The sequence below is a fragment of the Zonotrichia leucophrys genome, chromosome Z (assembly GCF_028769735.1).
Source record: "Zonotrichia leucophrys gambelii isolate GWCS_2022_RI chromosome Z, RI_Zleu_2.0, whole genome shotgun sequence".
NCBI classification, from domain to species: Eukaryota; Metazoa; Chordata; class Aves; order Passeriformes; family Passerellidae; genus Zonotrichia; species Zonotrichia leucophrys.
The window spans coordinates 57,487,907-57,504,971 of record NC_088200.1 but is presented as its reverse complement, the minus strand read 5'-3'; the positions used below and the strand labels follow the sequence as shown (position 1 = coordinate 57,504,971).

Genomic DNA, 17,065 nt, shown 5'->3' with positions numbered 1-17,065 from the left:
TCTCCCTCCAGCCCAAGCCTTTGTAAAGGCCAGAAATCTTTGCTTTATGGAAAACAAAAGATGCTGAATTTGTGTAATTGTGACTGTGTGTAAGAACAAGGCTATCTCAGATTAAATCAGTTAAATCTCAGCCAGCAATGAGCCAATATAGAGGTGTTGTGACTCAGCATCTAAGGACCTGCAGCATTTTTCAAGGAAGAAGGAATCTCTTTTAGTAAAAGATGCAGAGTGTTTTCCTGCTGCAGGAAAGGTCCAACACTTCTTCCAAAGGATATGTGTCTTCTCTTCATCCATGTAACCAGGCTTGATCCTGCTGCTGCCCTCCAGTGCCCTGATGATGCTGCATCACAGTACATGCTCTTCCCCTTTCCTCAGCCGCTGTTTTTCTTCCTAGCTGGATTATTGACAGCCATTGCTAATAAAAATGTGACTGAAATACAGGATAAATGGATTTATGCAGCACGTTGGGGATAAAAGGGCATGCAGGAAACCTCCATCTCATTTGCATAGTTGTGCAAGGGCTTTGCACAACAACAAAAACTGCCTCAGGAGCACACAGGGAATGAAAATTTGGGAACAATGTGTATTCAGCAATGGAACAAGACAAAGCCATGAGCTCACCTAGGTACTAAGCCTTAGAGGTGGTGGTGTCCAAGAACTCTTAAGAGACGCGCAGAGATGATGCTTCTTTCTGATCCATGGTAGGAACCTAGAATTCATCAACTCCAACTGTTTGCTAATGCCATGTGGTCCTACCTGTCATGGTATTTGTAATTTCTGACAGCAGTTAAGAGTGTGATTACTCATCTCTGCAATCAAGATTTCAAACTCCTTTCCCAGCCCTGGTGTCATTTTGTTCTGCATGTATTACTTGCCTATTACATTAAAGACCCTTCAAAATCAATCTTCAGTCACTTGGCTGAGCTGATGAAGTGACAATATAGTGTGGATGGCAGCTTGTCCTTTTCAGGACTGCAAACAAACTGTGCTGCCATCATGCAGATCTACAAATTTGGTCTCTTCCTTTTGCTGCTGTGCTTCTCCTGCCAGTTCCAGGTAACTTACCTGATCAGGTTAAGTGCTTTGCCCACCTCCTGCTTGGGAAGAGTGTGCTGCCTCCCCAGTGAAAGGAGAAACCTTTCACTGATGCAGATGCAGAGGGAATGACAAATGGCCCTGAGCCTGGGAAAGGGGAGAGCTGTCATCCTGGGGGTCTCACCACATTCTTACAGGGCTGATTTTCTCTTTTGCTGTCTCCAGGGGCTACCAAAGACATGGGAAAGATGCTGGGTGGGGATGAGGAGAAAGACCCAGATGCTGCTAAGAAAGAAGAGGAACGACAGGAAGCCCTTCGGCAACAAGAGGAAGAGAGGAAAGCCAAATATGCCAAGATGGAGGCTGAAAGAGAAGTTATGAGACAAGGAATTAGAGACAAGGTAGGTAACTGGCTTTCAACACACGCTGGTCAGCTTGTAATGCCCAGTAAAGAACACCTGTTTTCAGCTGATTTGTGACTAGTTCCCTTCCCTAGGCACCTGGATAGAACCAGGTATTTACTCTGCCACACAGAGCTTTCTAATTTTGTGCACTCTTCCTCAAGTCCTGTTCCTGTTTAAACACACCTGCCACAGAGCAAAGCCCTGCAAACCTGAAATAGAGAGAGAAGGTGAGGGAAGGAACCCATCTATTTTTCTTATCATCTATTAAGCACTCACATTAAATTAATTATTAGAGGCTTCCTTGTCCCTTGGAGGATGCTTTCCAAACTTGCATTTGTGGTTTGTGAGAAAAGTCATAATTCAGTGAGTTTCTGAGAGTGATTTTCTGTTGCAGTTATCTTATGTATTGATTCCAAAGCTTTATTGTGTTGACCAGGTGATATGGGACAAATCTACTCTATTGTTAATATTTAGGTTTCTACCACTCACATGGGATTCATCTGAAAGAAAATTTTTATACATTAACTATTAGGGATTGATGTGTGTTTGTGTTTTGATGCCTCACCCTCAAGGCCAGGTCAAAAGTGTCTCTTTAGAATAAGTTATGTTTGTAAGAAGGTCTCCTGGTATTCAGGTATCTTGGAAAGAAATGTGGGCAATGGTTGGACAAGGGGTTTCTAATGATGAAGGCCTGTCAGGTGACTCACAGGATGTGCCAAAGAAAATACCTGTAGATAAAACAAGAAAGTCTTGTTTAGTATAAGAGGTGTTCCCTTTTGCAGTTCCTACCTCTGTGCTCTAAGAACATGTCTTGGAACAGACATAAACAAAACTATATCTGCATTAGACCAAACTTCTTACCCAGTTCTTATGATTCATGATGGAAGCATGAATGAGGGTAAATTTCTCTGGAGACACAGTGCAGCTTGCAAAGAGTTACTGCAAATTGTTCTGCAAATAAAGAAATTTGGGATTATGCTTCTAAGAAAAGAAAAGACTTAGAGGGAATTGTCTACCTTTGACACTGCCAAAAAAAGCTATCTATATGATCATTTTAAAAAGGCTACTGACAGGATGACAGAAATGCAGAACTTCTACGTGGTCAAAATTGTTTTTTAATAATGGAATCATAGAGTTGTCAAATGGTTTTGGTTGGAAGTACCTTAAAGATCATCTAGTTCTAACCCCTCTACCATGGGTAAGGACATTTTTAACTAATCAGGCTCCTCAGAGCCCATCCCACTTGGCCTTTAACACTTCCAGGGATGGGACAGCTGCAGCTTCTCTGGGCAACCTGTTCCAGGGCTTCACCACATCTGAAGAAATAATTTCGTCCTAATATCTAATCTAAACCAATCCTCTTCTAGTTTAAAAACATTTCCCTTGTCTTGTCACTACGTTCCTCTCCCTCCTTTTTATAAGCCCCCTCAAGGTGTGGAAGTTTGCAATGGAGTCTCCCTGGAGCCTTCTCTTTTCCAGGCTGAACAACCCCAGCAATAATGTATTTAATGAATATATATCTAGAGAATCTAGTATATTGATATAAGCATACCAATGTGTGCATAGTATATTAAAGGTGTGTTTACAGTAGAACTGTTTTTAAGCACTGACAAAGGTCATGAGGGGGAGAAAAAGAGTATATGCAGGCAAATGAGCTAATGCCCAGTTTTCACTAGTGACTGTTTCTTCTGGACCACTGAATTGCTCCCAGATGTAGATAGGGGCTGCCCTTTTCTTGCTGTTGGGAAAACTGTTGTAAAACCATTAAAAAAGTCTGAGATGCCTGTGTTGTAATTTCAAGGTGATCTCATTCATGAGTAGGATGCAAACAGCCTGAGCTACAGCCAGAGGGGATTTCCCTATGATACTGGCAACTACCTGGACTTTGTTGAGCTGGCTGAGCACTGGGGGACAAAATCTCTTAAAAATGCACTGAATCCTTGCAAATCTGTCAAGGAGTTGGGTCTGAAGAAAAGGAGAACAGGAATACTTGAAGGAATGTTATTTGACCTCAGTCAAGGCTCTGGACTGGTGTGGTGGAGTACCTTTGAGATTAGCATCAGGAAGTCCTGATGCTAATCATTTGGATTGTGAGCTCAGTTTCCCACAGTTTTCTTTTTCCTGGGAATAATCCTAAGTAGCATGCATTTGAAAGATGAAGGTGTTTTCTGCAGAATCAGAAAAGATGGATAAAGCTGTAGAAAGGAGCTGTATCTTTTCCTCTTTTCTTCTCACCTTGTCCTGACAAAGAGATGGTTTTGATTATATACAAGACTGTCTTCTAGTAGTGATGATTGGTGGTTGGAAATATGAAGCAAATGTTGAAAGAATTAAAAAAGAGATGGATTACTTCCTTCATTACTTGATTATTTAGCAGTTGCCTTCATTTCTTCTATAACTCCCCTAAAAACAGAAATGCAGAAAAGAAGAAAACTGAAACACATGTTCTGTCTGGTATGTATACAAGCACAAGTTGCTTTTGGCAGGTATGAATAAAATCAAAGACATTTTAAGTTAAAAAACTCCATTATAATATTTGCTCATTTCTCATGTGAGAGAGTGAAAAATGAGCAATTAGTTTGAGTGACTGAATAGGAACTGATTATTTATGCAGAGTAAAAGTTTGAAAGTGTGTGTCATAGGTTAAGAACCCACAGTTACAATTATTCCTTAGTGCAGCTGCAGGATGTTAGGGGAGCAATCCAGGGGATCACAGCTTCACCAGCGAGCTCATATGGCTCTAGGTGAGGCTGACAGAAAGGATGGACTCATCGTGTTTGTTGCTTTTGACTTTTTGCCTTGGCTTTCCAGCAAGTCTTATGCATGCACTCTCTTGTTTAGGGCTTTAGGAAATATGGGAGCTATGGCAGGGCTTAAAAGAAATGATGACAAATTGAAGAAGAAAAGAAATTAATGACACAGATACATTCCAGCCTGTGTTAACTTTTACATCCAATCAATTAAATTGAGAAATTGAGACCTGTATGCCCTCCACCCAGCATGGCAGCTGGGTGTGGAAATTACTTATGGAGAGGTAGTACAAATTACACAGAAATGAATTGTTTGGGTTTCCCCCCCATTAAAAATATGATGCATTTTCATTTGGAAATGAAATTTTAGGAATAACATTTGGACATGACATTTTGAAATAACTGGACCACCTCAGCTACTACCCAATATCTACCCAGTGCTGCTAGTCTGAGCTACTACCCAATATCAAAGTCCAGCATCTGGTAGTGATAACTGGGCTATACTCCAGCTTCCTCCTACCTCAGGAGGGCTGCATGCAGCTAACATTCTGATCTGATCTGGTTTTGGTCTTGACACTAATGCCTCACAGATCTTCTGGGCCCTATCCCAGCTGCCTCTGTGGAGAGTTACCACACCTGACCAGCTCAGGCATGACTACTGAGATGGTAGTGTGAGAGGCCTCCAGTGCCCCTTTGTCTGGCAGGTGAGGCTATGGATACCCAATATTCCTGCTACCTTGCGAATAGCAAGTACTATCAACTTGCCATGCTGCAGCAGCTTTCTTTCCAGTGCTCTTGGGTGGAATACTGCCTTCTATGAATGCATTGTTTGTGTATGTGCGCACCTCAGCAGTGAAAGTGAATTACTTTCTTTTTGTCATTCTTAGTTATTTACATAATTTATTATTTCTACCACTGTGGTAGAGTCCAGTCCTGAGGAGCCCCTAGTCCATGCTCAGTAGTTAACACTCTACCTGTCTTAGTGAGACAATGTCCACAGTTTGGCTTCCTGAAAATCTCAGAAATGTTTTAAACAGTCAGCATTGCGAATCCTGTTGAAAGGTAGCAGAAGCTCAGAGATATCCTTACAATAGTGGATTTAAACCAAAAGGGATGGAAGCATGGTCCAAATGGCTTGACTGCAGGACAGATATTAGGTTTAGGTCCATACTGGAGTTGGAGCATGAGCTGCTTCAGTAGTTTTTTATATACTCACGTCTCTGAGTGAAAGGGAGAAGTGTCTCTAGCCCAGCTTGTCTTTAACCAGCCTTATATGCTGGTCATATGCTATACAGCCATGGTTTATAGCACATTAATAAGGATTCCTGTGCTTACATTATTAAGGATTCATGTCCTACGGAGCACATAGGTTATGTCCAATAAGCAGAAGTTTAATTATATTAATAAGGATTTCTGCCCTTTCAATGGAGCGTGAAATCTGCATGAAAAGTATGGAAAAGTGTCAAATAGACAATTGTAATGTGGAAGATTTAAAGTTGTCTCTACAATTGTAATTGTCCTTGTTGAATGCTGTGTAAAGGTGTGACAAAGTGCATGATTGTTTTTTTATACTTCTAGGAACCTCAACTTTCCCACCACATAAGACAAAGGTAATTGTTTTCTTAATAAACAGATGTTCAGTATTTCTTCTCTGATGTGTCTTACAACATGTTCTCAAGATCATTTACTATGCAATATCAAAATTCTGATGGCAGTATAACGAATTTCCTCATCTGAGTGTCAAATTCTCTATTGCTGTTATTACTATGCTTTCACTAACATAGCTCTGTTCATCTTAAGCAGGATTTATTCTGGTATTTATCAGGGTGGGGGGACAGAGTTTTTTTAGATTTTTCTGTTTGTGAGGTATGAATGCAGAAGGGTTGTTTTGTGGTCTAACCTTTGGTGGCACAAGAATGTTAACAACTTGTTCCATCAGTGAGCCTCCATGGAATAGCAAGAAATGCTCAAAACTGCTTGTGCCTCTGCAGGCAATAGAGGAATGGCAAAATCTGTGTTTGAGGTTTGTTCCTACAGGCAGCATATCGCACAGCAGGAGAATGTGTGTCCTTGCTCTGTTTGAGTCCCTTCTGTCTCTGGGTGTGTGCCACTAATTCTTCCCATATTTCTTATTGGGCCATTTAATGTGCTTTCAGTGGTTAGGCAGTACGATTCTCTAAAATATTTGGAATTGTCCAGAGAATCATTGAAGGGTTTGAGTTAGAGATCATCAAGTTCCAGCCCCTCCCTCTTGTGGTCAGGGGCACCTGCCACTGGACCAGGTTGCTCAAAGCCCCATCTAACCTGACTGAGAACGCTGCCAGGGATGGGGCATCCACAGCTTCTCCAGACAGCCTGCGTCAGTGCCTAGCCACCCTCACAGTATAGAATTTCTGCCTGTTCTGTAATATAACCTGCCCTCTTTCCATTCGAAGCCATTCCCCCTTGCCCTATCATTCCAAGGCCTTGTCCATGTCCCTTTCCAGCCTTCTTGTAGGCCCCTTTCCACACTGGAAGGATGCTCTAAGTGTCCCTGAAGCCTTCTTTTTTTCTAGGCTAAGGAGACCCCAGCCATCCCAGCCTGTCTTCACAGGAGAGGTTCTTTAGGCTTTGTTTCTCCTCTTTGTGACTCTCCTCCGGACTCTCTTCAGCAGGTCCATGTCCTTCTCATATTGGAGGTCCCAGAGCTGGACACAGCACTCTGTGTCCTAAGAAAACCATGAAAACTATTCTGTTCATTGTGGATATTTAACTCATGTAATTTCCTGGTCTTTCATGGCTCAAGGTAGATGATATTGGAATTTACTTTTTTTTTTAGGAATGTAGGAACTTTTTTCTCTCTTTTTTTTTTTTTTTTTTTAAATCTGATTGCTGAACTTACTTTTAGCTCTAAATCACTCAGACAACAGGGCAATCAGGATTTGCAGCTGCAGTCCTAGATTTTTATGTCAGATAATCAAGATGCAATATCATATAATTATTTAATTTTAATATTTCATTAGCATATTTCCTTATGTAACTGGTGCATAGCTCCTAAAATCCTGTTTTAGGGGAGGAAAAATAGCAGAATGTGAATTGGGTCTGCTCTTCAGCAACAGCAGAGCTTTGAAACTAAACTCCCAGTTCAGGAGCGCAAACTTGAATTTGATAGAATTTTGTTGATATAAAATAGCTTCACACTGTTAGCTAAACTCTTAGACGTTATTTGGTGTTTCATTCTTGTATAATTTCAGATGCAGATATTGCCAAGGGCTTTAAAAATCCCTGTACAAAAGAGTGAAATTTCACTGCCAGAAAATTTAATTTTGATAGTGCATTTTTGCCTTGTGAGCAAGAAATATAATAGTCTATCTGTCATTGGAGACATTTGGCAACTAAAAAAAGTGTAGAAGTTGTGTTATTTGCATGCCATAAAATTAAATGTCTCAAAGAAAATATTTTCCTCAGCAATGAATCACTTTCTTTAATTCCAAAGATAAAAATCTTACTATGGACATGAAGATTCTGTCTGATCTCTTCCCTTTTAAATCAATGATATTAAACCAATGATGTAAATTTTATCCAGCCCTTCTGATCTAATGAAGATGAGTCTACTGTTCAGTATTGGGGCCTTAAAATAGATTTTCAGAGATCTATGTGTATTGTGCAGAGGGAGAGGTATCATTAACCAGACTCCTCTGCTTCTACAGTGGATGAGTAAAAATTATCCTGCTTAGTTCAGTTCAGTGCAGATTCTCTTTGTGGTAGAGACGTAAGTGTTTACAACTGGGTCACAGGTCCGCCGGCTATGAGGAAGCAAAAGACTTGGCTGTGACACTCCCGGTGGGATACTTTGCAAGGCAGGATTATGCTGTGCCTTCCATGAAGTGAAGTGGCTGAGTGGGATGACTGGGAACAGCCATAACAGCACTAACGGTGAAAACTGATAACAATTACACTCTTTGCAGCATTAAGTCACAGGCTGTCCTGGAAGAAGAACATTGCAAGGACAGCATCCTTTGGTGTTCTGCCCACATTTGATACGCTGGTTATTGAGGACGGGCTGTAGGGAAGCCTAGGCAGATTTGGAAGAAAGAAACACTTTTGCATTGTGATTCAAGAGCATTATAACCGTGCAGATTATTTTAATATTGGTGTTCAGAGGCTTCCAAGGGGATACTGTGATTTGACCTGGACAAGACTTCTGCCCTTCTGCCAGGACTTTTACCCCCATCCAGTTGTATGCAAGGATGTCCTGACTGGCCTACGTTGCCTCTGAGTCAGATTCTGGAGTTTCTGTTATCAGTTTTTTACATAGACTTGAGTAAAAATCTGTACTCAGGTACAGATCAAACTTGTTTCCAAACTGCCGCCCTTTGCAATTTTACTAAATCACCCACTTCTTTAGAACGTTCTACCTTTGGAAATACCAGACAAAATGTAATTTTCTGGTTTGTATCTCCAAAAATATCCCCTTGTCTGTAAGGCAGTGACTGTTTTTTGTGAAAGGATGAACCAACTCGCCTACTCCAGTAAGAGGAAATACAATAACAAATTGAAAAAAATTGATAAAGTTATCTGGGTGTGCCTAAGTTTAGCAGTCTCTCTTGCAAATTGAGAGGGAAGTGATGCCTTCCCATTTGCACTTTTCAACACAGAACAGGGATTGATGTTCCTTCCAAGGACCTCCAAGTCCATTATTAGACAAAGCTATCTTCAAGGGCATTTTAGAGAATCTGTTCTTACCTGAACTGAGAAGTTTCATCTTTATATTTCCTTAGAATCCCAGGATATGCACCATGTCTTGGTCTTGGTGAATCCAACCAGGTAGATCTATAGAATTCCATAGGTGGTCTGAATGAAAATGTGTGTTCGAGGCCTTATCTCCTGGCATTTAACTAACAGAACTTTCCTTATGGGAAAACCTGCATGCATTCCTTCCTGTGCTGTAGCTGTAGGCCATCTTACTTTTTAAAATTCATAGTGGGAAGGCATCTTTAGCAAACCATTGGAGCTCGGAAGAAAATTGGCATAATTTTCAACTGCTTCCATAATAGTCAGGGGTTCAATTATCCAGCAGAACCAGGTGCTGACTACCTCACTAGTACATTTGGGGCTCATTAGTCTGCTTCTTTGTGCAGCTCTGCCTTGCTCTAACTTGATTTCTGTGTTTTGCGCTAGTCCAAATCTGCACCAGTAGATGTCACTTTGGATACTTGCTAACAAAATCCCACTGGGTGATGCTTCTGAAGTTACTGAAATGTCTCTTGAAATGCAGCCTATTTTACTGTTACTGACTAGGGTGTCCTTTACAGTGATGCAGCTGAAATCCTCACTTAAACAACCTTTGTCTTGTTGGCTGACAGAACCTGTGCACATTGCTGACATGGCACTGAGAAGTTCAGTCACTCAGGACTGGGTGCAAAACAACCCCAAACATATGACATACAGTTAGAAGTACTGGGATTCAACTAGGAGGGGTATCTGAATGGTGTCTCAAACCTTCCTGGGTGTGACTCGTTGAAACTCCAAGCATTTGGCTCATGTATTGGAAAGACGCAGAATATATGCCTCAACAAATGGTAATTTGCAAGCTCTTTTCCAGTACTAGTACAACTCTACATTCACCTCTGAAATACCATTCAGCTCAGTTTCTGGCTTTTTGATGCATCTTTGTGATTGTAAATGTGGCTGAATCTTACTCATATCAGCCAGTAAGACCCAGGAGCACCGAGGAAGGGGTTTTTCCCAAGAGATCTCCAAAATCTAATTTTTAAGTGATTATTAGTTAGTTTAATTATTTCTATTCTAGATTTGCAAATTATATAATGTATAATATAATACATATCATATAAAGTATTATTTATTAATTTAATTAATAATGTGATTAATATTATTTTTTTGCCTGTGTGATTTACAGATAGAGAAATTGGGCAGTCTGCCCAAAATCATGCAGTAGTTGAGTAGGAAATCACATTTCTGTGTTGAAGGACTAGCGATATAGTCTAACCCATATGCAGATAGGGTTTCTTCTCCTCCTGAAAACATGGACACCTCCACAGGGAGTAGAAGAACTTAAAAATGAAGGCCATCCCAGAGTCTGTGTGACACATGTTCCCATTGCCACTGGTCTCTAGAATTGATTGCCATGCCCACTCCTGTCCACTTGGAATTCCTTTAGCCAGTAGAGCTAAGACTACAGGGAATCTTTTCTTGGTTCAAACCCAGAAAGGGAAAACAAAAAACAGAGCAGCTTATTTGCTGCTCTGCTGCTTTGGGGAATAAAACACTGTTTCCTTGGTGGAAAAAAAACCTCAGTCAGGGTGGTATAAAATTTGACTAAGTTGCTGCAGGAGCTCTGAGTTTTTTCAAACACAGCCACTTTAAATCTTTCATTCCTCTTAACTTTAAAGGTATACAGCTCTGTCCTTTGGACCCTTCTGGATCATACTGCCATACTACCTGTGTCAGCCTCAAAAAATGCAGACAATTACAAGAGAGTAATTTGATCAGTACCATTGCCTCTATTAAGTACAGCTGCACCATTGTTTTTCATGTAACTTTTCTTTTTCTAGCTTACAAATCAGATGTAAAGGGAAGGTCTTGTACATTTTGTTGATTCTCTTTTATGACAAACAAATTCATGGACTGTGAAGGTCACCAAACAAGATTAAAAGGTCTGTTTCATTTTTGCTGCAGCCAAAGAGCTCCCATTAGTGCTTCAAATCAGGCAGTAGCCACATTATGTCTCTTCTTTTGGCAGTTTATTATCTGAGTCCTGAATTATCAGATAACTCACCAAGAATTAATGAGACCAGTGGAGTTATGCCTGCTTGAGACTGCAGCCTGGCACCTTCATGGCTCAGCTGATGGATGCATAATTCTTTTCTGATGAAAGTCATCAGAGCCAGGCTGAGCTTTTGAAATGCTGGTGCTTCCTTAGAGCAAGATGTGACTTTGTCCTGGCATCAGCATGAAGTTCTGCATCTGTTCTGGCAGTGCTCTCAGTTACATCAGCTTGGGATTTAAGACTGTCAGAAGGAATTAGTCTGCCCATGCCTGAAAGAAGAAGGGCTAATCCAAGGCAAGGTCTGAGTTCATGCATGGGACAGGGTGATAAAGTTTTAACCATGCTTTCCTTGTCATAGTTGTGCAGCCTTGCCTGCTCTGTGTCTTCATTTCCCCTTAGACTCTTATTGATTATGGTTAAGCTGGGAAAGAAAAGGACAGTTTGCATGCCCTGTTCACAGTGATTGGCAATTCATATGGCCTTCCTGAGGGTCTCGAGAGTTCTCTCCCTCACTGGCCAGTTTTTAGGCAGTCATAAAGAGGGCCAACCTAATATTGCCAGACTCCCGTGCAAAGTGCCCTCCCGGGTTTCCAGGCCAGGATAATCGTCTCGCTGGTGCGGAAGAAAGGCTGTGACATTCCTCGGACTGTGAGAGTTTGGAGAAGACAGGCTGGCTGCTGCTGGGAGGGAAACAGGGAATTTTTTGGGAAATGTTTGCTTTTTCATAATTTCTGTTGTCTACGGTTTTCTACGGTTCTCTCCTTTCCTTTTTGGTACAGCCTTGAATCTTTCTATGTCTACTCCTGCTTGGAAGCACAGATTCAGGTTATTCATTCGAAGGCTTCATGGAGACGTGTATTTTGCTTGGTTAGGATGGAGGGAGGAAGAATGCAGCCTTTCAACTCTGGGCCACCACGTTCAATTTTCCCATCATTTCCTGAAACTGTTGACATGTCTTCACAAGAGTATCAGTCTAAACCAAATACTGTGGAGTATGTACACTGCTTTTATGCTGTGGGTCCCAAGCCAGACCTCCCAGCAGCCCCTTAGGGTCATAACAGGGCTGAGCTTACTTTTGAAACTGACACCACATACTTTTGTAGGATTTCACTATTAATTTTATAGCTGTTGGATTATTTCTGTCATGTTCAGTTATAGGGATGTAAATTCTGTCTTCTTGTTTAACAGGCTGACTGTAATTTAGAGGAAGGATTCTTCAGCCAGAGATAGAAATAGTCCAAGGCCTGATGTGAGAAAAGCAGCTGAAAAATTGCTCCTTGGATAATGCAGAAAGCACAGCGGGGTTTCTAGGTGTTTTTTAATCAGGACTTGCATGCCTGATTGAAAGTTTATTCCAGCTGCTGCCAGGTTGTTTTGGGGATAGAGGCATCCCAGTGTACCTTTCTTGAAAATCCCTCAACTGTTCTCTTATATTTGGAGCTTTCTGATGAATCCTAGGATGTTGACTAGTGGGTGGTGCTGACAGCATTTCTTTCTTTTATTTAATGAGTGACTAAGATGTTTTGGGCAGAACCTACCAATTTAAATTATAAACCTGGCCTGCAAAGGTGGAAGTGGAAAAACAATGTTGCAGAGAAGCAGAGGATCAGCTTCATCATGTCTGTGTGCTTGATACAGCTGTATACCTGGCCAGAAAATTCTTGCTTCCTACATTCTGGTGTTGTAATCGCGGTTTTCCATACGCTGTAATTTGCAGGGATGATTAGGTTTGTTTAGAAGGGAGGGATCTAGTAAGCTGCCTTCAATGAAGTAAGGGCAGCAGCACCAATTTCTGCAGACAATCTCTGTTTGAATGACAAGGGAGACATTTCTGTCCCTGTCCACTTTGAGTTATTTTCCAATAACATGGGGGTTTAGCTAAAGTTGGGAATTCAGATTTGTGGCTTAAATTTAGCTGATTTTTAATCCAGAAGTAAGGCTACAAGTTCTAGAAGACTAGATCTTGTGAGACAGTCTCTATCCATATCTCATTGCTAATGCTACAGCTCTTCTCTGCAGTGCTTGTTCTTCTGCTCTGATATGAGAGATGAATGGAAAGTTATAAAGAACAAACAGAGAGAGATATTTTTGAGGCATGCTTGCATCTCAGCAAAGCCTTGTACATGACACAGAGCCTTCTGGAAATATGAATCAACAGTTAGTTCCCTGAGTTCTCACAGGATCAGTTTGATGCTGTTTAACAAAAGCATTTTAGTTAACTCCTGAAAATTTGATGGTGCTTTGTAAAATAGCTTTCAATAAAAAAGTCAATAAGCTGTATGTGGTTCTGAAAGAGTCTCAGTCTAGATGTGTGTTTTTGCTCTTCATCTGCCTTTCTCCCTTGCCTTATGAAAGAAGATGGATTCCAGAGGAAATGAGAGCCACGGATTGAGCTGAGAGCTGCAAAGGGGCATTATGTTAAGCTCTTGCCTGAGGAGTGTGATTTGGACAGTGGGAATGCTGTACATCTCTCTACAGATGTTTGAAAAGTGATCATACTATCCCAAAACAATAGTTTCAAATACAGGTTTAGTGTAAGAATATATGTTATGTTTTTTACAGGTTGTTGCAAAGGTAAGCAATGTGCTGTTGTCAAATTTCTGTGCATGGTGAAAGTATTTTTTCCACTTCTAAGATGTTTGCTAGGGAAGGGTGATGTGCAAACAGAAACAAATGGAAAAGCACTGATCCATCTTTGGATGAATGTCCACTCTTTGTCATTCAGGCTGAGTGTCTGGCAAGTGGTTTAAGGCAGCTTTGTGGTGTAGATTTGGAAGTGGAGAGAGGTAGGGGGTACTTCAGGTCTTCCCTTTGAAGCTAGGATGAGAATGTCAAATAAGAAGCTGGCAGGCTATGCCTGTTTCTGCAGGCATCTGAGGGAAGGAATAGGAATCTAACTGGTTCAGGACTACTCTGAAGGCTCTTTCCCCTGACAAGTGTGTGCAGTCCCTTGTTTAAGCTTCAGTTTTCTCAGAGATGTAGCACTCGACCTTGTTTGACAGGCTCAGTGAGTGTCAAGGAGAAAGACTGTCACACTACTCATAATCTGCCTCTCATTCTGACATGTCACACTGGAGCCTGTGTAAAAGGCATTTTGTATCCTCTGGGCCCTTCCAGAAACTGGAGTCACAGGTCTGATCAGCAATATTTTTTACAAGAATTTGTGAGTGAATTTCGTTGGCAGAAGCCATCACAGTGATAGGGAAAAAGAAATCACAGATTATGAGAGAACTCAGGAGACCAACATTTGTATTGATTTTTCTCTTCTGCCTTTGCCTTCTGGCTGTTCACTTGTGTAGTTCAAATAAAACGGTCAGTTCATGTTTCCAGCTCTGCTTCTGATCTCTTCTTGGCTCACTAATGCAAAATCAGATTTCAAAACAAACAAGATTGTGTTCCTTTCCTTCTCCTGGCTGGTTCTGGGTTTCCAACAGGCAGCTTCTCTCTGCAAAATACAGCTACTTCTCAAGGGTAATCCTGGGACTTTGAAATACTGAGAGCACTTACAGGGGCATCAGGAAAGGGACAGAAGGCAGACCTCAGATTCTGCACTCCCACACTGAGTCACTGGGAACTGACCTGTCTAAACTCTTTGTCACTTTTGTTCAGTTTAATGATCCATACATGAATGCATGCATGTTAGAGGTGCCACATAACTGGTAACAAGAGCAAATACCTGACAGTAACACAGATTTTGAACTCACTAAAATAAATTAAATCTGCTTAAGACAATTGTGAAACCATACCTTTGATGAAACTTCTTCATAAAAGGTTTTGAGCTCAGTGATATTATGTTTTTTAAGATGTCTCACCACTTGGACAGTTTTGAGACAATTTGTTTTCCAGTCCTGGTGCTTTGGGCACCTCTTGTGTTTTTTCCTATATTATTGAGGCAGACAAAACCAATATTTGAAGTCCTGGTAGGAGATGATAGTGTGAAGCTCCTCCTTGTCTAATTCTACAATGTCTACCTTGGCAAGTGTCTTAACCGCAGATCAGTGTAAATAAGAGCACTGGCATAACCACAATAGCTCTATGAAAAGCTGTTTGATTTGTCATCTGCTTTTAGTAAGGATGTCCAGAAAAGAAAAAAGTATACCTCAAGTTTAGTGAAGTTATTTGTTTGGCTGACATGGACTGTTTTACCTCTAGCTGTGGAAAGTAGTTCAGAAATAAATTTAAATCTTTGGTAAATGTAAAATGTAAAAATTCCTCAATTCCACCCAAACCTGATGTAATATGGAGTTGAGGATTCAGCTATTGATTTACAGAGGATGGAGGTAGTTGAGATGCAGAAAAACCACTGCAGGTGTTTTGTCTGTCCTGTTAGCACTAAAAAGCAGGAAATCCATTCCTGCTTTTTAGTGCTAACAGGACAGACAAAAGGTTACCTCATCCGTACACCCTTCAAGTTTCAGCAACAAATGTAATTCTACTGGTTTTAGAGGAATTTCTTGACATTTGCTCAGTGATGACTCAGAAGCAATGTGGTAAGCTCTGCCCTGCCATGCACATATAACTTAGCACACAGTTCTGACAAAGAAATCCAAAATAACAAATTCAAAGCTTAACTCTAGGTAACTACAGCTTTGGAGGAGTTTGGTAAAAGCCCCATAGGACAAAACTGTGGCTCTTTCTAGTACATTATCTTACAACAGCATTGCACAGTGCTTGTTTGCCGAGTCTTCTGTAATCAGAGCATCATGATTGTGCAGTAAGGAAGTTGCTTAAAAGATACTAAAAATATCACAGCTCCTCTAATTAAAATCAAACCCAAAAGCTCTGAAGTGTTGGCTAAGTGGAATAAAAGTTATTAAAGCACCTGGGTCTCACTAGGAGACGCCCGGTCTCCCTGGCTTTACTGTTCTCAAGGACACAGTGAACAACATCACAATATGAATGAAAAATCAAACTGCACAACATGATGCCGGTGAAATAGACTAATTTATAAGTTGGTGCCTAACAAAAGGCTGTATTGGACTGTTTTATCATGGTTTTGATAACAGAACACAAAACTGTTATCACAAGTCTAATTAAAAGGGTAATCTATGCACTTTCTAGCAATTATGCTATTTAATGCAGCTCAGCTCCTTTAAAAACCTCCAGTCTTGCACACAGTATGATCCTAGTCACAGTGGCTAAAACTTTCTGATTTACAAAAGTAGAAATTTTAAGGAAAGAACCTCATTTGTAATTATGGGTAATGCTTGTGAAATTTCAGGAATTGCAGCAGCTTTATAATCTGGGAATTGCAGTAAATTCTACCCCAGTAAGCAGCCTCAGGCTTTCCAAAATAGAAGTTAGGGTGACTGTGACAGGATGAAAGTTGAAGTAACATTTATGTCACATTCACCTCCAGCATGGCTTGCAGAAGAGGATCCCTGGAAGTGTTAAACAAATGTGTGGATGTGGCAGCTGAGGATGTGGTTTAGACGTGAGCACAGTGGCACCAGATAAATGATTGGATTGTTGATCTGGAAGGTCTTCTTCTTAATGACTCCATGATTCTGTCATCTCATACCAGCTTCTGTTTCTATCTCTTGTCTGAGATAAGCTGTGAGATGGTTGAGGTGGTCTCCCCAGTCCTTCAGGGGAAGGGCAGCATGTGCTTTATGTATGCCCACAAGGTTCCCACTGTCTTGTGGGCATTCCTAGAGAGCTGGCAAGAGTGACAGGAAAGCAGATGCAGAGACAAGGTGTGCTGTGGTCTAGCTACATGACAGGGCTTTTGCTAGTCATCGGTGATTTCTTCCATCCTACTTGAGCCACTGGTTTATGGTGCTGCATGTCCTTCTCTGGCTCCTTTATTCAGCTGGTTGCCTTGAGCTGGGAGGCAGAACATTTTAGGAAGATAATACCGCAGCTAAGAGAATATTACTATGATAGAGAAGAGTTATTAATCCTTCCACTATAGAGTGTTATCCTAACAATGACAGCAGAACTTAAATCTGTCATGCTTCCTATCCCCTGTGCTACACCATTCATTTAAGAAGACATCCCACTGTGGAGACCATCACAGAGCATAGCAAGAACAGGTACAAGTTTCTTTTGAGTCTATGACTCTTATTTCATTTGGATTCCACACCACCCCCAGAGCAGGAAAAAAA

General features: G+C 41.0%; 1 protein-coding gene across 1 annotated transcript in view; it reads left to right on the top strand.

Moving 5' to 3' along the window:
- The window catches only part of CPLX1 (complexin 1), a 113,334-nt gene that overhangs the window by 68,369 nt on the left and 27,900 nt on the right, over window positions 1–17,065 (top strand). The window contains exon 3 of the mRNA XM_064735155.1: window positions 1,261–1,436. Within this exon, the coding sequence (XP_064591225.1) occupies window positions 1,261–1,436 (176 nt within the window). The remainder of the gene's footprint in view (window positions 1–1,260; window positions 1,437–17,065) is intronic.